General features: G+C 41.6%; 1 protein-coding gene across 1 annotated transcript in view; it reads right to left on the bottom strand.

Annotated features, from left to right (window-relative positions):
- Positions 1 to 18,579, bottom strand: part of slc2a13a (solute carrier family 2 member 13a) — a 38,556-nt gene extending 19,977 nt beyond the window's left edge. Inside the window, exons 1-4 of the mRNA XM_028955119.1 lie at positions 17,676 to 18,579; positions 11,888 to 12,047; positions 10,035 to 10,243; positions 1,408 to 1,516 (exon numbers count right to left, since the gene is read on the bottom strand). Coding sequence (XP_028810952.1) covers positions 1,408 to 1,516; positions 10,035 to 10,243; positions 11,888 to 12,047; positions 17,676 to 18,252 — 1,055 coding nt within the window. The 5' untranslated portion in view covers positions 18,253 to 18,579. The remainder of the gene's footprint in view (positions 1 to 1,407; positions 1,517 to 10,034; positions 10,244 to 11,887; positions 12,048 to 17,675) is intronic.
- Positions 18,580 to 24,271: the final 5,692 nt, after the last annotated feature.

Genomic DNA, 24,271 nt, shown 5'->3' with positions numbered 1-24,271 from the left:
CCAAAAAAAAGAGACGCTCCATAAAGGAATGGTTAAAATTTGGATATGTGAGCATCTGACAAATCAATGTTTCAAACTGGCATAAAATCAGCACGCCTCCCAGAAGACCTTTTGTGAACATGAAATATTGACAAATGCATCTTTCAGCTACATGCATATCCAGTAGCAATGGGTCCAAACCAGGCAACTTGTGTGTGTTTGTGTTTGACATAAGATAACGCTCTGAGCCCTGCAAATGAATGCAACAAGAGATAAACAGTGGCACCACAATAGGGCTATTCCCAGGACGGTTTATAATAGCTCTCAAAAATACAATGCGGCTAAGATGTTTTATGATGCTTCTAAACACATAAGTGTTTTCTAGTGGTAAAAAAAAAATAGAAAATTGTGAAATGCTGCATAAACCTTAAAATAGTGTTTATTTTAATCTTGATTTAAATGTCTGATTATTACATTAGTGTATTACGATATATCATTAGAATATTGCATTCAATAGACCAAAAAGTGATTCCCAAAATCTGAACATTCAGAACATTCTCTCAAAAATCATATATGAGTGTTTCTACTGGTGTTTCTGCATGAGATTCATATAGCTACTGACCATAAATTCCACAGAGCAAAAACTGCAGATCAGTCGGACACGTCTCATTTCTCACTAGGTCATTTTCTAGACGGTATCCATACAGTGCTGATCCATCAGGTACTGAGCACCGGAGAAGACACCACAACAACATCAAAACCTTCCGTCCATGTTTCATTGATCAGGTCTGTCATCCCCTGCTTAGGCTGACAAGACCTGTCACAGCTTGAAGTGACAGCTGGGTCAGTAAAGACAAACAATTTTTTTCCCCTTGCATCTCTCACATGAACATGCTTGAGCTGTTGCCTGGCAACAGCACACATACCAAGACTGTTTACAATGCTTGAAAAATATAACTTACAAGGGGGTTTGATGCAGCTGAAAATGGTTCTGAGAGCTCGGCAGTTGAAATTGATGAAATTTCACTGCACGGCTATAGACAACAAAGGACCCATATGACCCTGGCTTTTTGCATCAGTTGACAGATAACTATTTGCATGGTTCTGATTTATTGTAACTAAACTGTAGGATAACATCTGAACTCAAAATTGCACCAGGCTTTCATTCGGCAAGGTAATAATTCATGTAGTATTACAGTCAAAAAACTTTGATAAGAAGACAATTCTGACAGAAGAAATACAGATTAATAAAAATGTCCAGTGGAATTTTTGTACCAGCAAATGATGTGTTGGTGTTGACCATGACCCTATGAATATCATGCTTATAGCTGAGTTATGAAGCGTCTATGTGGTCTTTCATATTCAAGAGGATGATTTCGCAAAAGGAGACTCAATAAAAACAGAACACCAAAGCACTACATGACCTACATGACCGTATTGATCCCAGATAGCTGCTGGAACATCTGTAAGCCACAACCCACGATTAGGGCTCGGCGAGCAGGAGGGTAAGTCAACATACGCCAGATCACTGGGCCTTCTGTGTGAAAAACAGAAAAAGAGAAAAAAGAAAGGCGTTATTAAAGAGACACTGAGAGGCGAAAAGGGTGCAAGAGAGACCAAAGACAAATTCTCACACGGGTTACTAGGTCAATTAACAAGGAAGGAAAGATGTCACAAGGGTCTGTCATTTGGTGCAATACACAGACACTATTCTACAGAGAAGGGCAAACGGTGGCCAAGACATGCCAGGTAGATGTTTTTTGTATAAACATTAAACTGGCACTTGCACCATTGTATGCCAAGGGATTTTAAACCCTCAGTATTACCAGCTTCTAATGAAAATGTAAGAAAATATAGGATATAGATTATTTTTACACTTAAAAACCAATCATTGCCTTGTTTAGCTGTATGTATGGTGCTGAACGCTGGGCTTTAAGGGTTAAATGAGTGTGCACTGAAGTAATGGCCCTTTAATGAAGCCAACACCCTGCGGATATGGACGCACACTCCACAGTTCCTGTCTGACCACAGTTCTCATGTAATCCAATCAGATATGGACAGAGTACTGTGCCGTGGGATGAAGGGGTGTTGGAGAGCGACCAAAAGAGCTGGGCAACTTAAAACCATATTTTCAGAACAAGCATATGCTGTAACAGTGAGTCACTGCTGGTCCACAGAAGGTGTATGTTGCATTTATTTTGCTGCTTCTAAGTTCTCATGGCATTTGCTGGTTTATAATTTAAAGCAGCTTCCCTTTCAAATCGAGTTACATTTTCAACTCTGTAATTACTCTGTAATGGCATGCAGAATGCCTCAAACTTTGTAAAAATTGAAAGATTTAAAACGGATTGTGTACAACCAAAAATGTCCGTCTGTTGAATAACTGATTTAAATGTGATTTAAAATCACATTTAAATGTGATTTAAAAGTGTATGCGTTGTAGTGTAATATTCACATCACAAGACCGGTTTGTTCCATTTTCCTTATTATTCAATTGTCTTTGTAGAACATTTTAGTAGACATTTTACCATAGAGCAGAGAAAAGCTGCATTGAGCATGTGATGATTTTGTTAGCACTGTAATATCAGAGGCAGGAAAATCTGTGTGAAATAAATGTCTCTGCTTTTGATCTGAAGACATGGAACCCCCAATTAACTAGTTTCCTGGTGACTCCTGGCAAAGGAAACACCCTTTTTCACGACCTCTTCACCAATTAAAGCCAGTTTCTCAGCTTCAGAGGGCACCTCATTAGAGACGATTATTTCACACATTAAATTTAGCCTTGGTTTCACACATTATTCAGTGTTGGTGAAAGTGTGGCAAAAGACAGAAGGGGGATGACCTCAAATCCAGAAAAAGATGCAATTCTCGCATGTTCAAATGACTAGAACGGCAGAATTTTTTTTTTTACAGAGCAAAACACAACATGAGCATATGCAAAGATACAGGAAGTTGAAGAAGATGAAGTCCATCAAATTACTTATAATCAATAGGAATTTATGAACCACTGTCAGTTGTGTGAACTCCTGTCATGTATGGCCACAAAGGAAGATTTTGTGTCCACGCTGGAGCTGAATGCTGTTAATCAAACACTTGCCATACAACACAACGAAACCAGTAAAAACGACCCTTTACCGATCTGCCATATTTGTATACATGTCTGAGGAAAATAAAAAAATATGAATCGATTTCTGCATAAAGGTTGAGCAACTGTCTGTGTACATCCCAGAGAATTCAGGATGTCATATGGAGTCTGGATTCTGATGTAGATGTTGTAGGCTCTTTCCTCCACATTGAGACAAGCCTGATGAGGTGGTTTGCACATGACCGGGGAGATTACATCTCTCGGATGTCTTGGGATCCCCAAAGAGTTACTAGAGACCATCGCTGGATTAAAGGATTTGACCGGAGCAGTCTACTACAGAGTCTGTGACCCTCAACAGGGGGCCTAGCGGATCCCATAATTGGAAGGTTGCCGGTTCGAATCCCGATCCGCCATGGTGCCTGTCATGGCTGCTCACTGCTCACCAAGGGTGATGTTTAAAAGCAGAGGATGTTGTGTGCACCGTGTGCTGTGCTGTGTTTCACAAAGACGATCACTTCATTTTCATCTTGTTAAGCAAGCGGAAACTGACTGACTGTAGGTGCCAAGGTGACTGTAGGTGACATGGATCCTCTCTAAAATGTAATGCTTTCCTTCTTTCCCCATTCTGTACCCGTTCACCAACTTTACCAGTATATTACAGACTGTCTGACATACAAAGAACCAAGTATTAAATGTGTCAAACAAAATCTATTTGATTGAAATCTCACAGCATTCATGTAGGATCCATCAGGTCCATTTTCCAGGCAACTCTTGTCCCATCCTTGATGGTCTTCTTTGAGCTTTGTGCAGCTGCAGGAACAGCTGTCTTGTTATCCAAGGTCATCAGAGGCCACTGGTTGCTAGGATTCCAGCTGAGGCGAACCAGCAAATTGGAGGATTCCCAGCCAGACGTGCACATACAGGTGCAACGGTGGCTTATCTTTCTTTTGTCTGAGCATCTTCATGCTGGCAGCCGACCAGCCCTGACACAGTGTTGTAGTGACACCATGCATACAGATGTGGTAGAGTGTGTAGTGGAACCGAAGAACATCTCAGCATTTTCTCACTGACGCTTTACCTTAGGCACAATCTGAATGCATTTTAAATTCCTGGCTTCATTACTTGTTCTAGTCTCCAAATGAATTATTTACTGCAGTAGCTGTTTCATCTGTCTCCACAAGTAGAATCTGATGTACACAACTAAGTGGATGCTTGGATGGATCCTACCTTGAACAAAATGCTGCCACCCATCCCAAAGTGCTTGGGCAAAATCACAGAAAACAGTATGATGGACAACTGGTTGAGTCCTTAGCATGGCATCTAAAAATGAGAACTTCTGACAAAAATATGGACACAAAAATAAATAAAAAGATAGTGACATTTCTCAGAAATGACAAGGGGGGTGGACAGTGAGAAGAGGAATAAAAGCCTCTTGTGATTTGACAGCTCTTGTGAACCACTCAGGGTACCAAAATTCAGAAGAAGTGGATGATGGTAAAAATGAGAAGAGCCTGAAAAATCAAATTCAAATTCAATTTTCAATTTTATTTGTCACGTACACAGTCATACACGGAATGATATGCAGTGAAATGCTTTTGAAAAAGAAGCCATGTGGCAGATATGTGACTGTGTCTACTGACACTTTACTAACATCTGTTCACAGGTGTAACACACAGACAAACAAACCCCAGGACTGATGGGAAAGGCACACACACACACACACACACACACATATGATAACCATGATAAACGAGTGTCTGTGCCATGTGTCTTATTCAAAATTAATAAGCAGAAGAAAACCTGCAGGGAAATGCAAGGCACAGATGAGACTGTGCGCTCACTCTCCTTCATCACTTCATCACAAAGTAATTTCAGTTTTGGTAGAGGGTCTGTGCATTTCTGAAACCATTTTCTGTATAGCTCTGTGAATGCTCGTAATGTGTTTTCAGTCTTTCCAGAAGAAAATGTAAGATTCGCTGGCACACAGATAAATTTGGCAACTAAGAGCAATTGTGTGATGATACATAATAGCCAAGCAAGTCTGTAATATTTCATAAAACTGAAATTAGTCTGAAATAAGAGTAAAAAACTAAAGCAGATTCATGATGACTGTCAAATAATGTAGAGAAGCCTACGGTTGGCTCCCCTCTTCCTTCCCTTTGTTCTCTTGGTTCAACCCACTGATTCATGGGGCCATCAGTGGACATTTCATTAATCCAAGACTGCTGACTGAATCTGATGTTTTCTTATATTCTGCTGCAAAATGTTCACTTCCTTGAAATAAAATAAATATTTCAGTTTAGATGACAGCGGATAGGCTTTAGTGGGAAACAGGTTTAAACATCATCCAGTTCACATATGACACAACAGTAGTGGGGCTCTCCACCAACAACGATGAGTCGGAGCTCAATGTCACCAGGACCAAAGAGATGGTTGTCAACTTCAGGAAGAAACTGACTGTCCCCACCCCACTGCACATCGATGGATCTGCTGTTGAGATCATCCTGGGTGCGCACATGACGGACGACCTCTCCTAGAACCTCAACTCCACCTCCAAAACCAAGAAAGCCCAGCAACATATGAACTTCCACAGGAAGCTGAAGAAGGCCAACCTCCCTCCTCCCATTGAAGGACTCTCACATGCCCTGTTCTCCCTCCTACCATCTGGCAGATGAATCCCCAGCATCAGAACTGCAACTGCCAGACACTGCAAGAGCTTTTTCCCACAAGCAGTCATAGCTCTCAATGCACTGCCATCACCAAAAACTGATAAACTCAACAACAATACACTTCCAGCCTTATGCACCTGATCTTTACACATCCCAAATAATTTTGCACATCTCTGCTCTTTTTGCATGTTCTTGCATATTTTGCACATGTTTGTCTTGTCTTGTGTGTCCTGTTTGAAATATCCAACATATCCACTTACAAGCATCCTACATGATGTTGTCCAGTTATGTCCTGTTTGACCTGTTCATGTTTTACTTTTCTCTTATAGAGATACTGCGCAGTATTTAAGTGTTAGTTTTAGTTAGTATAGTTTAGATTAGTGTGTATACATTTTTCTTTTAGGATTGCACTATGGGGGGGTCTGTGTGAAACATTATTTCAATACATGGTATCCTGTGTATACTGTTATACTTACAATAAACCAATTTGAATCTTGAATCTTGAAATCAAGTGCGTCACAAAAAAAAATTAATTGTCATTACGAAATGAATAGATCAAAGTTCACTGGTGTTTCATTAGCCTCCACAGAAAAAAATCTAATAATAAAAAATATACATATTATTTGAAATTGTGATGTAGTTATACGGCTAATGTGGAATATTGAGGACAGTTTAACAAACGGTACAAATGATGGCCGCCTTTCTTCACACTAACCCATCAGTCCTCACCCTAGCCCAGCCTCCCACATCAATTGCTAGTGACATCTGGCCAATCACTGCAAAGCCACTTTCCTCACCAGCGTTTATCTTGCAGAGACACGCATGCTGGTTATGACAACAGTGGCCTGTTAATCTCTAAGGCCATAATCTGTCCATCACCAGACTAATCATTTTCATGGTTTGCTTCCGCACGTGATGTGTGCAGTGCAGAGGTCAAGGGGGCGGGTGCATTCTTCCGTCTCCTAGGCGATCCTTCCGTAAATGCCATAGAAATGTCAGGATTAGCAGATCATGTGGTAACCAGCGGCTATTTCCTCTCCTGGTCTGGCTCAGCCATTTACTTCCGACGTAAACAATTTGTTAAAGGTAATCATTGCTATCTGAGTACAAGGGCAATTTGCTCCTGTTCCGGCTCATCCTACATGTCACTGGCAAAAGGATAATGGATATTAATCAAATCTGCACAGTTGGAGGAGGTTTTTCCGTTTGCGAAAGCACTTATGATGGTGAACCACGAGAAAATTGGTTTGCCTAGGAAGCTCAAGGATGGACTTTTATATAATTCCACATTGCTATTAGGAAGGTTGTTGCTGATCAGTGATTACTATACAGCAGAAATGTCTTCTAGAAGAAATCTAGGGGCATTCGTGAAACAAAAAGAAAACAATCAAATGCTACAAATACCGCATTTTGTCAAGTCTTAACTCATAAATGACCAGACAGAAAAATATGACCTGAGCTGTAGTGTTTCAAACCAAACCTTAGTTTTTAAGGTGATGTGATGCCTTCATGACTCTTTTAATCCCATTAATTTGTACTATTGCATTCAGTTATAGCATTAATTGTTGGGTACTGCTGATGGTTTAAGGGGTTACAGAAATGACAGGGAAATATTGATATAAATTAGACCTGTAAAAATCAGCAGACAATGCCTCCTGCATTGCCATATTCAATTACTAGTCACTCTAAATGGCAAATGACATTTTGTTTCTGTAAGAAGGCAATTTAGTCAGGATATGTCAGCTGTAAACAGACTGCGGTAAAAATGGAACAGGGACACATAACTGAAAACACTCACTTACTGCTTGGGTTTAAAAGACATAAAAATTGAAAATGTAAAAAAAGCTGCAAAGACATGTATCTTATGAACAATCCTCAAGCAAATTAGAGTAAATATCACATTCACTGATCTCTCAATATCACTGTCAATTTATCCCATGCAGTAAATAGCCTCATTTTTATGAAGCCCTCAGAGAAGCCTGACGTGCTTCCAGACAGACACCAGCAGACCTTGGCTATGAGGCACCAAGTGCTTCATGAAATTTAAAAAATTTGAATAATTCTTTTTTTTCTCTGAGGAGAGTTATTAAAACTGCTTGGGTGATGACTCTGTCTAGATTTAATTAGTCATGCAACATTTTTCCCATGTACTATTGGAGCAGCAGCTTACAAATTATGTTAAGTCACACGAAATCAAAAACAGAACAAATATATAGATCAGTACACAGGCCAGAGGAGACTGAAGCCTGCTGAATAAATGAATGAATGAATGAATGAATGAATATGAGGGTCGGAGATAGGAAAAATCCAAAAATCATTACTGGTCTTCAGCTGCTGGAAAATGACTCTGAAATTAAACCATGCTAAACAAGACTCAGAGATAATCATTTTCTTCAGCATTTCCAACTACTGTCAAAGCACTATCTAGGCAGAATTGTAAACTCGGGTTACACAATGATTAGCCACAGCCAAATTTAAGACGAAAGTGCAAGGAGTTTTTGATGAGTAGCAATATTCTCTTTCAATCCAATGTTATTAGACCTTGTTTATGCAATTAATGAGACTGAAAAAAGAGCGGAAATGAAAAAAGAACGCAAATAGCATTGGAACATATTGTTTTAGGTCCTTCATTAGATTTATACAACAGCTACTTCTACACTTTTTTCAGCCTTTACAAATGTTCCTTGTGCCAGGTAGCTAAGAAGAAACTGATGTTTGTTATTCTGGTGGTGCTTCCTGCGCTGTTCATTGCTATCTGACCTGCGGCCATTGACAGCTGACATCACATCAAGCTTGAGAGCCATCACAATGGACACTGATCTCCATCACAACCCAGCAGACTGAGACAAACAGAGAGAATAGCTGTCCCCTTACACGCAAACACCTCACTCTGTCCCTCTGGCCCCATTTGAAGGAGAAAGACACATGCTGTGTGTTTCACAGAATTGTAGTGACATTGTCTGGAACTGTGCAGAACAAGGACAAAGCTCATTCTAGACCCATGAACAAAATTAGCCAAGCCCAGAATCATGCAATAGAAGTCCCATACACTACTATTACATAATCATTACTGTAGTAATTGACGCTCTAAACGATGCTGCTTATGGGTACAATGTGCCTCCTCAATGCTTGAAGACATGGTGTCATTAGGCAAGCCTCCTTCCTAAAGCTATACACTCATGCAACAGGATTCTAAATCATGTTTCACGCATACAATGTCTATCTATCTAATCTATGATTTGTGCATTCTTTGTCATTATGGCAGGTAGATGTCATGTATAGGTTGGGAGTCTCGCTCCACTCATAAATGGGTGGAATAAAATACTTATACAACAGCATAGTTGTAAGATAAATGAGGACATCCTGTATGGGGCTGAAACCACAACTCCCCTCAGCACATCAGGACTAGAGGGTACTACTAGATGTTGCCTGGACAAATCACATTGCTCACAAAGGCACGCATATGAATATTCAGGTATTTCTAGCATTGACAGCAAGTTCTGAATACCCTAGGGATTTAATGGGTCAGCTGGACTTTTTACCAACTTTTCATTTCTATTACAGATTGGGACAGAAAATATATATGAAAAGGTATTAAGTGAGTTATACCTGATTGTTGGTTTTTAACCAAAAATACACCAAAACACAAAGAAAAAAAAAACAACCCAGTGACAAGTGGTAAGCATTTAACAGTCGCTACTGGTTACTTATATAGCTACTACTGTTATTGAAATTTTGAGGCTGTGGTTATTTTCAGGCATTCATGCACAATTGTTAATTTAAGCATATGTTGCTCATTAGTTCATATAAAAGATGTATGAAACTGATATAATGACTCGTTTTAAATTTGATCAATTATCTTAAATATTCAAATGATATCATTTTTGTCTTATATTCAGTGAAAGGGGGTCTATAATATACCAGTGCATATTATATGTGATTTCTCCTACCCAAAGTGCAATTGTGATGTAACATTATATTGCCTTACTTCATATTCTGACATCAACAAATGAAAGGGATTAAAATAAATGCTCATGAGATGCCACAAGGTGACAATGACAATAGGTACTTATGAGGGGTTTGAACCTGGGACTTCTGGTTCATAGGTGAGTGTCTTATAAGAGTGGGCGAGTGGTGGCCTAGCAGTTAAGGAAGCGGCCCCATAATCAGAAGGTTGCCTGTTCCAATCCCAACCCGCTAAGGTGATCATGCACCGTCCCCACACACTGCTCCCCGGGCTTTCAGTAATGCCTGAAGCATGTGATGACATGAGATGTGCATCTAGTGTAAGTGTCCCTCACCTCCTCCACAGTCTTTCTCTTCTTCTTCGATGCTGTTCTTTATGCTGTCGTACTCCTCGTCAATGTTCTGGTTGCCACGGATCTGACTGAGAACCCGCCGGGCCTTCTGTGTTAGGCCCTTCTGAATAAGCCAACGCGGACTCTCCGGCAGGAATAGGAACCCCAGGAACTGCAGGACTGCAGGGACCACAGACAGACCCAGCATGTATCTACAGGGAGAGAGTGAATTGGTCACAGAGGGATGGGGAGAAAGAGAAAGATGCTGGTTGTCAATATGGTTCCTGTGATCCGATGCCTGAGGTTGGACCTTCTTCAAACACCCCATTATTTCGCAATCAGACAAAATTACAGGTCGTCAGCCTGGCAGCAGTTCCTTTATTTATATAATTTCTTTTCAGGCATTAGTGATTAGGGGACTAGCAATTTACAGAGATGAAAGTAAGCATTTATTTTCATCTATATTTAATTTATGTTTATTTTCAAACATCAGATGTTTGAAATCATGTTCACATTAGTCTAATTCTCAATTCACCTAATATAGGCTAATCGGCAAGAAAATACACTTCGTAACATGAATTTCAGGCTGTTTAAAATGCCACAGGGATTCCAGATGGATAAAAGAGCAAATCTCCATTCAATGTGGAGGAGGCTCTAGATTTGTGTCAGGTACTAAAATTAGAAGATGAATCACATAAAATATATTGGTATTTGCAAAAATCTCATCATATCAAAATACAGTTCTTCACAGCACCATAAAACGTTGTGGGGTAAAATACAGATCTCCACTGGCTCCATTCTCTACTACTTAGAGGCAAATATACTTTTTATAGTATCTTGTCACGATGGCTGGACGTGGCGAGGAAGAAGGACACATACGCAACATCACGAGACAGGGGTTTAATACATGATCACACGACAGGGGAACATCACCAAAACAAACACAACACAAACAGGGCAGCTTTATACAATCAGACCGAGGTGAAAACAATCAGGAAACATAATAGCACCAGACCAACATGAAACTCCCGTCTGAACTCCAGATCCGGAGTAGCCCCTGCCATACCGGATCATGACATATCTTCTTATTAATATCTTCAGTGAACTTCTTTATAATAAGAAGACAAATATGCATAATCGTATTGTATAGTTTTATAGCTGTGGCAGTGATGTATATACATTAATGTGAGCTATACAATATATGGAGGTTCTTGGAGGGTTCGCACTGGTAAATCTAGGGTTTAATCTACCGAGTTTGTGGTCCTGATTGCATACAACTACATTAGCTCAGCTCCTCCCTGTCAATAACCCAGGCACTGGAAATACTGTTATGTTACATTAATTCATGGAATGTGTTCCATCAGCAGGCTCCTCATGGTTAACATGCCATCCCAACTCCCTGTGGCTGCAGGGTTGTTTGTAATGGGCAGCTGAGACGCGGTCCCGAGTCTCTGATGCTGCGGCTGACATTCACATCAGACTCCTGTGAGCACATCCTTGCACTTGATGTGTCTGCTTCAGCACGACACACCATTTCTCTGGGAACCCTGACAAATCCATTTTCACTTCTTTGAATGTGTGGAAGAGGGCAGGCATTGCGAACTGAGAGATTCGAAGCGTAAACAAACCTGACAGAGCGTTCGTGACGCCCTGTGATCCCCCTGTTCCTTTTACGAATATTACACAGCACAACATAGAGGGAAAAATGATTAAATTCTTTTTTCTTGTTTGCGGCACATCCTTTACTATCTCCAAGACCCCTCTCTGTCAGTAGGGAATTGTCAAAGACACAGAGAGCATTTACCATTAATGCATAGCATTAGCTGGAAAGGTTTGCACTAATAAAGATATGATACCTCCAGCCATTATGCTGCAGGTAGCTGAAGGCGCCGTCAATGATGCTTGCGACAAGCTGCCCCGCTGTGATGAAAAGCGTGTTAACAGTCACCAGCTGACCCCTCAGCTGGGTTGGAGATGTCTCAGCAATGTAGACTGGTACAGTCATGGAGCCAATACCTGAAAGGAGAAGAGAGCAGAATAAACTTCGATCGCCATTGTTTTTTTGTTTTTTTTTGCTATCATTCCTGCTGTTGCCAAGATATTATGGGCACCACTACCATTTGTGACATAACTGCAAGGGATTTCAATGCATAAATAAAAATTGAGACTACTGTTTGACCTCTTAAGCCCCTGAAACCTTACTGACCAATTACTGGTAAATACAAACCTGTACAGCATGCAAGAAGTTCATACATAATAGTATAAGAGTTGACTGATGTGCATTGAACTGCCTGTGCACGACTTGATTTCATGTGGAATTATCTGCTGTCATCGCCAGTAAGTCTATAACTTTAATGTCTTATGGCATAATTTGCTTTATGCGGGTCTCCTGATGGTACAGCAGCATATTCCTCCATTTACTATTGCAAAAATTGGACTGATGTGCAGACAGCCATTTGTTTTTATGTCAGGCTATTAGGAACTGGCGCATCAGCGCATGTAACCACAAATGAACATGAAAGGGACAACAACATGAAACGCAACATGGATTACAAACTGATTTTCAGGGGTTTGTTTTCATGAGATTGTGACTGATTACATAATCCATCAATGTTCCGCCTTCATCTTTTTCAATGACTAATGCACAAAAAATTATTGAGTTCATTGACAATGGAAGGAATATCCATATGATAGTCACGTGAAACAGCAAACATGGATTAACCCAGCAATGAGGGCCATGACACTGCTTGTGATAAAAGTCTATTAATAACCTATGCACACTGGCTTCCTGTCGCTCCGTTGCCCAGCATACAACGTACCTGTTGCCATGGGAACACTTCAGTGCCTGCCTTACGATGGAGGTTAATCAATAGTCGGAGATGACAGCTTTTATCGGTGCTTCATTAGACCCTCGGGGAAGGAATACTACGCTCCACCACAAAGTCTAAACATTCGCATGGATGGGGGTGGAAGGGCACGTGCTCCAAACACCAGCAGCTTCTCACAATCAACTGAAGATAAATGAATGGTCCTGCATATGGAGCTGTTCACTCACTTAAGCCATTTCTCAAAAGGCATCATCATTCCACATTTTTTGAGTGTGTATGTGTTACTGGAGACAGAAAACCAGTGTCAAGAAGCTTATTGTGTGACGTGGCCACAGGCGGACGCTCTTATAGGTGGCAAAAACAACATCAAGTCTGGTATGAGCAAACGAAAGGGACTTTTTTTTTTTCGTGTATCTACCAAACCGTCGTCCCCACTCCTTGGACTCGCCAGGAAAACCCTCACAGTCTGAAAAACCCACCATTTTAATTGCACACATCCCTCTAGTGCCAGCGTGAAATGCAGCGCCAAAGATTACCTCCCCGCTGACAACTGCCCAAAGTCTCTACAGATCCACAACACGGAGAATTGGCCTTTTGGCAGCAGTGTTTTTGATGCTAATTGGGGTCGGGGGTTGAGCGGCGCTGGAGTCACTGTTTCAAACAAACCAATTAACATGAACGCAGATGAAAAGAGAACCCAGGCAACTCTCAATATATATCTCTGCATACCTTCATCTGAGTAAATCTCTATGACGATCAGTGACAACGTCCTAGAAAAAAAGGTCACCAGACCACACGACCCACGGAAAAAAGCTCCAAATTTTCCTCCGTCACTTGTGTGTTCAAACAAAGGTCACTTCAGAAATAATTGGATGGAAATGTAAAAACTAGACGTCTGTGGTAAAAATCATGCAAAGGTCTGGCCTTTGACAGCAGAACTGACCTTTCGTTTTCTGTTGGTTGCTTTTTTATGAAAAATATATCTTGACACCCAATCTGCTCTCCCTTTCGCATTCATTAAAGGCGGTTTAGTTACACCAGTCTTACTCGCATGCGTTGATTCCTTCTCTACGGCATTAGACAAGATTCTTTTTATCGACACAGGCTACTCAGATACTTGATCTCCAAACTTGACAACTGTAATTCGCTCCTGGCCGGTCTTCCTCTTAGCGGTACCTGACCTCTCCAGCTGATCCAGAACACTGCAGCACGAGTTGTTTTCAACCTTCCCAAATTCCCCCACACCCCTCCACTGCTGCGTTCCCTCCACTGGCTTCCTGTATTCAAAATACTGATCAAGAAAAGAATTAAGCAAAACCTCAGATCTCTCATCACTCCGCGCTCTGCACCTCGATCTCTCCGATTCTCCACCACTGGTTCCGCCATCTCTCATGGTACCAGGAAAGCATTCATTTAGACTCTTCTCCCTCTTGGTGGTGAAATGAACTTCTACTAGATGTCCGAACAGCAGAGTCACTAAAGATCTCTTTTTAGGAAATAATGAATTAAAGAGGGCAAATGTATGGAGGGTATTTGATATCAGTAAGGTAATGGTATTTACAAATCGTGGTGAACCAAAGATGGACATTTAAATGCATATAAGTCTCTCTGGATAAGAGTGTCTGTCAAATGCAGTAACTGAAGATGTAGTTTCAAAACGTCTCATTAATCAAGTAATCAAGGACTTGGGACAAATTGCTTTGGGACTAAAACACCACTAAATTGCCACTATAAAAACGTTCCTCACGCCAGAAGAAATACGCGCACTGTCTCCGGCTTGTTTCAGCGACTGAGCTCCCGAAAATTCACCACTTGAGCATGCTTATCAGTCAATCATCATTCCCAGTCAAACAAACCACCGCGCTGCTATGACTCAAACCTAATTACTGGGCCTAAAAATAGCGTTGAACATTGAATGAAGATCTCTGCACAAAGTCTTATCACCGGCGGGAGCCCTCCACCGCGTCTGACTGATCTGAACCGATGTTTAACGCAGTCCTGGCTGCTAAGAAAGACTCGTTCCCGGGCCAGCGGTAATTTATTCGCCCTTTCAGACACGGCCATGCCAGATCAAAATCTGCGATTGTTTCTTCATTTTGTTTTTTGATACTTATGTGTATTTTTAACTGTGGGTGTGCATGCTCTGTCCGATTCAGCACCAAAAAGATTTAGCAAGGTATCCCTCAGAGCGGGACAGTATGTAATTTGCCCTATATGGCAATGATTTATGCTGCCATCACATTTGGGATTCTCCTATATCGATTTATACATCAACACTGCCCCCCAAAGAGGTTCGCTCATTATTTTGTACTACACACAATGAATATATTGTTATTTTGTGTGAAAGATGCATTGATTCACTCTGCCAGCTCTCTCGCGCTCCATAATCTGTGTCTTTGCAAACCTAACCAACAAACATTGCTGCAATGTCCAATTAGTTGTCCCAATGTAAGTGAATGAAAAAAGTAACTTCCATTTTACCAACAGCGTTGTTGCAATTTTACAATGTAAAAGTAATGCACTGATGGTTTAATTAAATCATTTTTGTATCTGTATTCCCTTTGCATAATGAACTTACAACCTCATTATTAGGTTGTACACAGTTCATCCTTCTTATTTGGGTATCTAGTTTATGGATCACATGCCTCCAGTCATACGAAATAAATAAACACAATTTATATATATATATGATATATTTTTTTTTTTTTAGTGGTGGGCCATTTAACGTGAGACTCTTATCGTGCTATAAAATAAATAATGCCGTTAATCTATTCACAAAGTTGGGTTGGGAGCTGGGTCTATACTATGCAAGCTATTGTGCCGGAGTTAAATGGTTACACTAGATTTATAAGTATATTTCTTCTTTCTTGTGTCTTTTAGTTTCTTATTTCCTAAAGACTTTTATTTTGTTTTTGAGACCCGGTTCAGGTCTCCTGGACACATGGCGTGAGCTGTGAGAGGTGCGTGGGGTTTGTGTGCAAAAAGTTATTTCTTTCATTTTAATTTATGTACATATTAGGAATATTTTGCATGTGTGTTATTTTGTGAATATTTTTTATGTTCTTTTAATACTGTATATTGTAGAGAGAGAGGTGCAGAAAGACGCGATGTTCTGACGCGATGTTCTGACGCGACTTTGCTTTTTGTACAGGTATGCAGTATTGTAAATTGTGAATGCTTTATGTTAATGTTCAGTTCTCTTGGACACATGGCATGAGTTGTGAGAGAGAGAGAGGTGCAGAAAGACGCGATGTGTGACGCGATGTTCTGACGCGACCTTGCTTTTTGCACAGAAAATTTCTTGGGTGTCAGCTCATCATTTGTGGTTCAAGAAACGAAATCAAAAACTTACACAACGCAGAAGAAGAACCGCTACACTATGATGACTTTCACCTTGATATTTTAGCGTGGATGTATACCTAGCCGAATTGCACTGTAGGGGGAACGAGTCTTCGAACTGTGAAATTACCACATCAAACGTGACGTGGTAACATGGATGCAGCTATTTAACTGAATAAACAGTTGGTAAACACAAGTACATCTTATTGAACATAATTTATTTTCATCACCAATTATCATAGTAGAACAGCTTTCTCAAGCAGTTTGTGATGCATTTTGGAAACAGGAGATGAGCCCCTGGTCTAATGCGCCACCATCATTATTTTTAGTCATTATTTGGGTAGCACACATATTCTTCGGCAGAATTCAAATGAGCCATTTTAATCTAGATTAATCTAAATTAATGTAGAATCTAAATTAATCTAGATTAATTTAGTTTACTCTAGATTAATATAGATTAATTCCAAGATTTTAGTGTGATTAATCTAGATTAAGAAAATGAATCTATGCCCACCTCTAATATATATATAATAATTATATATATATATATATATATATATACACACACACACACAACAAGTTCGGGTTACAGTGACAGAAGCTGAAGAACTATACTATACTATACTACACTACATTTCTCTATACTACACTTTATCATACTATACTATACTATATGTCTCTACACAACACTTTATTGTACTATTCTATACTATACTACATTTCTCGACACTACCCTTTTTATACTATACTATACTACATTTATCTATACTATACTATACTATACTATACTATACTATACTATACTATAAATCTGGCATCTACATGTACAGGGTGAGCTTCCTACGTTCATTTTCATCTTCAATGCAAAATAAGCAAGAAACTTTGTCCATTTCAGTTAACTGAAACACTAATGAAATAGTGGGACTGATAATAAAGTGTTTTCAGTTGGTATGCACAAAGAAAAAGTCATTTACTGCTGGTGTCAGGATTGCCTGCAGCTGGCCTCCACACCTGACTTTAATCCTGACGCCCCATAAATGCCGGAAGTTTCCGCCCGTTCGGGGTCGCTGGCATTTTCGTGAACTCTATGCACGAACTTGACCTTGTTTAGTGTTATGTGTTTTGAGTTCTGGCAATCGCCACACGCCTACGGGTTTGTTTATGTTCTTTATTTAAGTTTAAATCGTTTTCGGCCACCGCGCCAGTCTTTATTTGTATTTCTTTGTTTGTTTAATAATAAAAACCCCTTCCCAGTATGTCAGACCTCTGCGCTTCCTTCCCCCGTAAGTCCGTAGTCGTGACAGCTGGCAATTTTGTGTCTTGCTTTGATCAGGACTGGCCACAAAAAATAAAATAGCAAATATGAAAAGAAATAATAAGCAGAGTGAGGACAGAGTGCTCAACTATACCCGTTGGAGAAAGTTGTGAAATGGGGTAGAAGTTGAACTGATTGTATTTATTGCGACGTGGAACTCACCCAGCCCGAGTCCAACTACTAGACGTCCGACAAGCAGAGTCTCTCTGTTGGGAGCCGCGCTCAGGACGACCCCCCCCGCCGAGAACAGGAAGCTGGCCAGCAGAATGCACACCCTGCGCCCGAACAGGCCGTTGAGGAAGCCGCCGGCCTGGGCGGACAGGGCGGCCGCGGCCACGGCGCTGGAGACCAGCAGCTCCTGCCACAGCGCGCTCAGGCGCATCTCCCGCTTGAGGAGCAGCATCGCCCCCGACACCACGCCCGTGTCGTAGCCGAAGAGGAAGCCCCCGAGGGCGGAGAAGGCGGCGAGGACGTAGACGAACGCCGGCGTGACGTCCTGCTGGAACTGCTTGCGGGCCGCGCGCTCCAGGTCCCCGGTGGAGGAGGCGGCGGCGGCGGCGGCGGCGGAGGATGAGGAGGAGGAGGAGGCGGCGGCCGCCTGGCTGCTGATGCTGCTGCTGCTGGACGCAGCCTTGATGAGACTCCGCTCTCCATCGTCGCTCACTTTCTTCCACCTGTCGCCCATCAGGTTGGTCATGCTGCGCAGGTTGTAGTCATGGTCGGACGCTTTTCGGGACATAAGTGAAGTCACACTCGCCAGAAAAAGGAAAAAAAAAAATAAAATAAAGAAAAAAGAAAAGAAAAGAAAGAAAGTCGGTGGACACGCGAGTTGTAACAGAACTACCTGTTTCCTCTGGCGTTACAGGTGCGCGTGAACGTGCGTGCGTGCGTGCGCGCGCGCGTGCGTGCGCGAGCCAACTTCCCCGTCGTCAGACTCGCAGCGCGCGCAGCCGCGACGCCCCAGCGGTCCGGGCGACGCGCTCCGGCGTGACGTCACCAGCACCCTCCGCCTGCGCGAACGCCGCTAGAACGCCACGCGTGGACACGCGAAAAGGAGCCGGTCCACGAACCCCACAAACCAGTTTAAGAGCGTCGTCTGGCGACCGTGTCATTTCTTAGCGCGGTCCAGGGGACGATGGCGTCCCCTTGCTGAGTCTTCGTTCCGCTTTTACATTTTACATTTAAGGCATTTGGCAGAGCGACTCACAACGTGCTTCCATGTTACCATCGACGAAGTGATCAGGTCTGGTTCACCAGGACCCCCAACCATGAATATAATCTTTTTTATTCACTCTGTTGCAGTTTCTATAAATAAGTCAGACAATAAGAAGGTTACAAGCTCATCTAAATATTCTCTGAAGAGGGAGATTATGAGCACTGTTCTATTGTCAGGCGCTTTGTGCCAATGCACCCTGTGAATAGACATTATACATGAAATGTGATTTGATTATTGTTGCCTTTCTTTCATTGCGCTGTTGAACGGTTTACTCGTGTTGATGACTGCATGCCCTTATGCAACGTAATTGGAGAAAACTCCACACCCTGAACGTAGTGCGTTCGAAGACTGAAAACGGTGTAAGATCTGCTCCATCTACTGGAAATGCCGAGTCATTACACGGTTGACTAACTTGATCAACTTAATTAGTAAAATACAACCCCCAATATAATCACATCATTCCGATGAATAAATATATTCATTATCTTGAATGAATAACTTGTTGATTTTCTTTATTCGTCTTATCTGCCTGCTAAATAATAGGCTGTTTAATCGTCTGCTAATGTTACTCATGTCACTGGCAAACCCCTCTACCCAACCACTCATTTTTGAGAGACGCCAGGCCGGTTTTTACAGGTGTCTGATTTTTTGAGGCACTAAAATATCAAGTTCATAAAGTTATAGATTTCCTACACACATAATGGATTTTTTTTTACACAAAATTTAATTCTACAAAAAAAAAAACGTCAGAATGGGGAACATGAAGCGCACTAGTGACTGGCTTCAGATGATGTGAGTGAGTGTGGTGAGGGCTGCGGCCTTGCTCAGGTGGGCGGGAGGGACATGAAGCAGGAGGAGAGAGTACAGCACCAACCTCTGCATGCTGATAGGTGGAGGAGGCCATGGTGTTCGGGCCTAGGTCAACTCGAGGTGGATACGTCATCAGAAAGAGCAGAAATCTTAATCGAGGTTGGAAGAAGAATTCGGCAACATCAGAATCAAACACTGGCAGAAAGGCAGATCCAAAAGGCGTCGTCGGGAAACAAAGGGGGTTTGTGTGAGGCTAGGTCAGTCAGGAAAGTGCTTTCTACAGACATGATACATGGACCGACGAACGAGTTCGCATCTGCTCCATCTTTGTGTTGTCCTCGGGGCGGGGCCATTCCGGTTTGACGAGGGCGTGATGGTCCGGACGCCCCCTGGCAACCTGGTGGAGTGACTGCAACCATGACAAAAAGATCATTTTACGCCAAGTGTCACGGGTGGGCTGGACATGGCGGTGAAGGAGGACGCATTCGCACGATCACAGGACAGGGGTTTAATACAAACTACACACGAGACAAGGGAACATTAACACGCACAACAGACACGAACAGGATAGTTTTATACAATTATATAAATATACACCAGATGAACACGATCAGGGAACATTACACGAGACGAACATGAAACTCCGGTCCGGACCCCGGATCCGGAGTCAACCCCTGCCGGTCCGGATCATGATACCAAGGTTTTACAAAATGTTAATGTTGGACTGTGGTTTCTAGCACCCCAAGCACCCCTAACTGAATATCAGGAAGTACTGAACTTTTCAAGTTGGGTGATTGGGTGAGCTTTAATCCAGATATCTGATAAACAATTAGCTTCAGGCTGGCATTAAGCTCACAGGACCATCGAAATTAATGTGTTAATTATTTGATTTCATTTATAAATGTGCGAATGTGTTATAGGTTGATCAAAGAGAGGACAAGACTGGATGCCCCTCTGAATCCCTACAGCAAAGATGTCCCACAAGATTTTATAATATTGAACCATTTAAAAGTATTTAAAATAGGGAAGTAAAAGGAATCATTTTGATGGTTTCACTGTGAAATTCAGTCATCACATCATGAAAGTGTTTTAGAAGATCCTTTGAAGCATAGGCAAGAGTCAGATTTGCTAGTTTACTTAATGCATTCACCCGATGTAGACAGGGAACGTTCCACATCATAAAAACAGGTCATGCTCCATGAAATAAAACCAACAATGTCGCCATGCACCACGGGGCAAGAGTGGCTTCCAGGGTGGTAGTAGCCTATTGGGTAACACACTCGCCTATGAACCAGAAGACCCAGGTTGTTTACCCAGGTGTCACGACTACGGACTTACGGGGGAAGGAAGCGCAGAGGTGTGACATGCTGGGAAAGGGTTTTATTAATAAACAAACAATAAACACAAAGAAACAATGGCGCGGTGGCCGAAAACAGTTTAACTTAAATAAAGAACATAAACAAACCCGCAGGCGTGTGGCGATTGCCAGAACTCAAACATAAACACATTCACTATCGGAGGTCAAGTTCATGAGCGCGTTCGCGAAAATGGCGGAGATTTCGAAGGGGCGGAAGTCTCTGGCATTTATGCGCCGTCAGGATTGGCCACCGGTGTGTCAATCCTGTCAATCCTGACACCAGGTAAACAGGTTTTTTTTTTCCAAATTTAAATGGGGGCAGTCTAAAGTGATCTTACTGTGTATGTTTTTTTTTTATAGAAATTCAGGTACAGGCACAAAAAGAACAGCTCAGAGTTGACTGTATGGTATCTTTGCTGCATACGTGGCTGCCAGGATGTCTCATATAATATGGAGTGTATACATGAAGATCAATAACTCCCTTCAAACAATTTACAAGGCAACAATGAATTTGTGCATTCTTCAAAGAAATGAACCTGTCGTGATTTTGGAATATTTGGAACAAACAACGCCATGAAATGATGTGAGTAGTTTTATGGTGCTTGATTGTACTCTAGAACATGAACTGCTCAAGGGATACTTCTTAAGTGCACACATGTAAAAGCGTATGCATTACATTTTTGCCATTAGAAAACCATTAGCAATTTATAACATGATGACATTTATAACAGGATGTTATAAAATCAGCATCATTGATAGTCTGAATAGAGACCTTCAGCATTTTCTTGAGTCAGCATTTTCTTGAGAATGAGTCCACAGCATTTGGTCCAGAAAGAGCATTAAAAAAATTGTCGTCAGAAAAAACAGGCAAGGGTCACAAATCGGCTAGCAGCAATGCAGAGAAATCAAACAAAGAGCAAGTAGCTTCCAAGATGGTCGCCAGTCTGGAATGGCAGCTGTGACAGGACCCCTTAATTTCATTGAGCAAAAGAGGCAGAGGATGAGGCAAAGGGGTTGCTAGTGGGGACAAGAGGGCCTCATGAAGGTGGGAGATGTGAAAGACCAGACTGACACCTGGTTTGAGGGATGGCTACCTGGTAGGCCACTGGGTTGACTTGGCCGGGCTGCCTGGGAGAACCAGTTGACGAGGACTAATATGCTGCCCCATGTCCAGGAACACATGTGACCATGGGCAGTGGGGTTGAGGTAAGGGCAGGAGGCGGCCTTGAGGCCATTGGGTGTCAACCTTGTGGACGACGGCAGATGGGGAAGACTGCTAAATATGTAGCGACATCGGTGGCGAGGCCCAAAAGGTCTGCCGAATGATCTCTTGCATGCACAGGTGTCATTGGTGCTCAGCCAGGGGTGCTGCGGGGCCCCACTGGAGGAAGCCTGTTTCTCTGTTGGTGACACGTAAGTGTGGTTGGGTGATGTGACATGGGGAGGGGTGATGGGCGGGGTCTGTGATGATCTCTTGCATGAGGGCCCAGCACACCAGAGCCAGAAGAAAGGGTTTCTAGATGAGGGGTGTGGGGTGCAGGGTTCTTTCTCTGGGACAGCACATCTACTGTCATATTTTTGGTATTTTTGATAGAAAGAAGTCAAAGCAAGTGATGCAGGTGATGGTGGAATGACAGCAGTGACAGCACAAGCCACTCCAAGTAAAAAAAGTAATCTGCATCAAATAATGGCTCAACACTCTCAGTGCTATACATATGCAGTCACTACTGTGGGCCTAGCTTTATACCAGGTTTCACATGGCATGCGCTTACATTAAAACATGCATAAAAGGTCATTTATTATTAAGTTGAGCATTATGTACATCGCTCCCCATTAGGTAAAGTCCTGAATAATCATGCAGAAAGCCACCACTATCTGCAGATTTCTGATGGTTCCTGTGTTTTTGAGGACAACACCAAGTTTCTTGCATAAATGTGCAGATGTGTCAAGTCTTTTGTACACTGTTGTTTCTGTCATGTGTATACTTTGTTATACTCAAATCAACATGTGATCAGGAAAATCAATAAATTCCAGAATTGGTATAAAATTCTGTTAGCCATTAATGTTTTGTCTCCACATCCCAACCTTTCCCTTCTCTCAGTCACTGTATTAAGTGGGAGTACTCAGAAAATACAGGCCAGAGGACGTGTATCATTGAGTACCATTTTGTGACCACATTTGATGGCCTCCAGTACAGTCTGCAGGGAAGTGCACTTCTCAGGTGAGTGAAGGGACAGGAATAAAGCTTGCAATTACTTGCAGTTACTGGCTAAGTTTTTTAAGATTTAAAACATAACTTTTCACATTAATAAACTTACTCAATAGATTGCATCAAAAGGTCAAAGCTCATATATGGTAGATCAAGTTACAAATACCCCCCAAAAATAATTATTTTTAATTTAATAGCTATTAAATGGTGCATGATGAACAGAGGTCATGCCTAATGTGTTTGAAACTCCCTGAATGCAAGAACACTGTTTATTAGTACTGTATTTGTCCTATTTAACGAGTTGGCTGACATTGTGGTAGCTGTCATTTATATTTTCAATTTTCATACACAGGGCAGGTGTGTCTCACATAGCCGGAGCTGCTGCACCTGATTAAGGGGCCCTGATCAATCTAATTGGAAGCCAATTAAAAGCGATCTTTAAAAGCATGTGATAAATGTGATAAATGGACCAAACATGTAAGCCAGTGTCTGGATGCTTTTGTCCTGACAACAAGCTTTGTGCTGAAAATCACAAAGAAATTTGTGTGGACTCATAGTAAGTAGGTGTCAATTAAAAAAATATGCACGTTGCACTTTACTTTTTACAGACTCTAAAGGTCCACTGGGTAAACCAATGCTGGTAAGAACATTTATTTCAATTTCACATAAGGTCTATATACTTTATAAGACACCTCTGGAATGTTCAGCTACAGCCCAACCCAACAAGGACACAAAATAGTCTTCATGGATGATTATACAGTTTATCAAGGTGGTAAGTTCTTGATGTTTTATAACTGTATTAATCCTCTACCAAAATGACATGTTTTGTTTTCAGTCTGCTCATTTTGTTATTGGTCTTCTATATATATATATATTTATGTAGAACATTCTGGATGAGAATCAATGCTGCTATTCATGTGAGTCATCTTTTATTTGGCATGTCATTCAAGCAACTGCTTCTGCTCACACATTTCATTATGTTTAACAAATAGAGTATTGACAAAAACGGTTTCCTGCATCTTCCTTTTTTCTTCTATAATAATACAGTTATACAGTTATAGTAATACAGTTATAATATGGCTGAAATCCTGTTGAGTGCACCAAATGTGTCAGGGATCAGCATGTACACACACCAAATGTGTCAGGGATCACAGCTTGTACAAATG

This window comes from Denticeps clupeoides, chromosome 15 (assembly GCF_900700375.1).
Source record: "Denticeps clupeoides chromosome 15, fDenClu1.1, whole genome shotgun sequence".
In the NCBI taxonomy this organism is placed as follows: Eukaryota; Metazoa; Chordata; class Actinopteri; order Clupeiformes; family Denticipitidae; genus Denticeps; species Denticeps clupeoides.
Note: the sequence above shows the minus strand (reverse complement) of the source record. Positions and strands in the feature narration are given on the sequence as shown.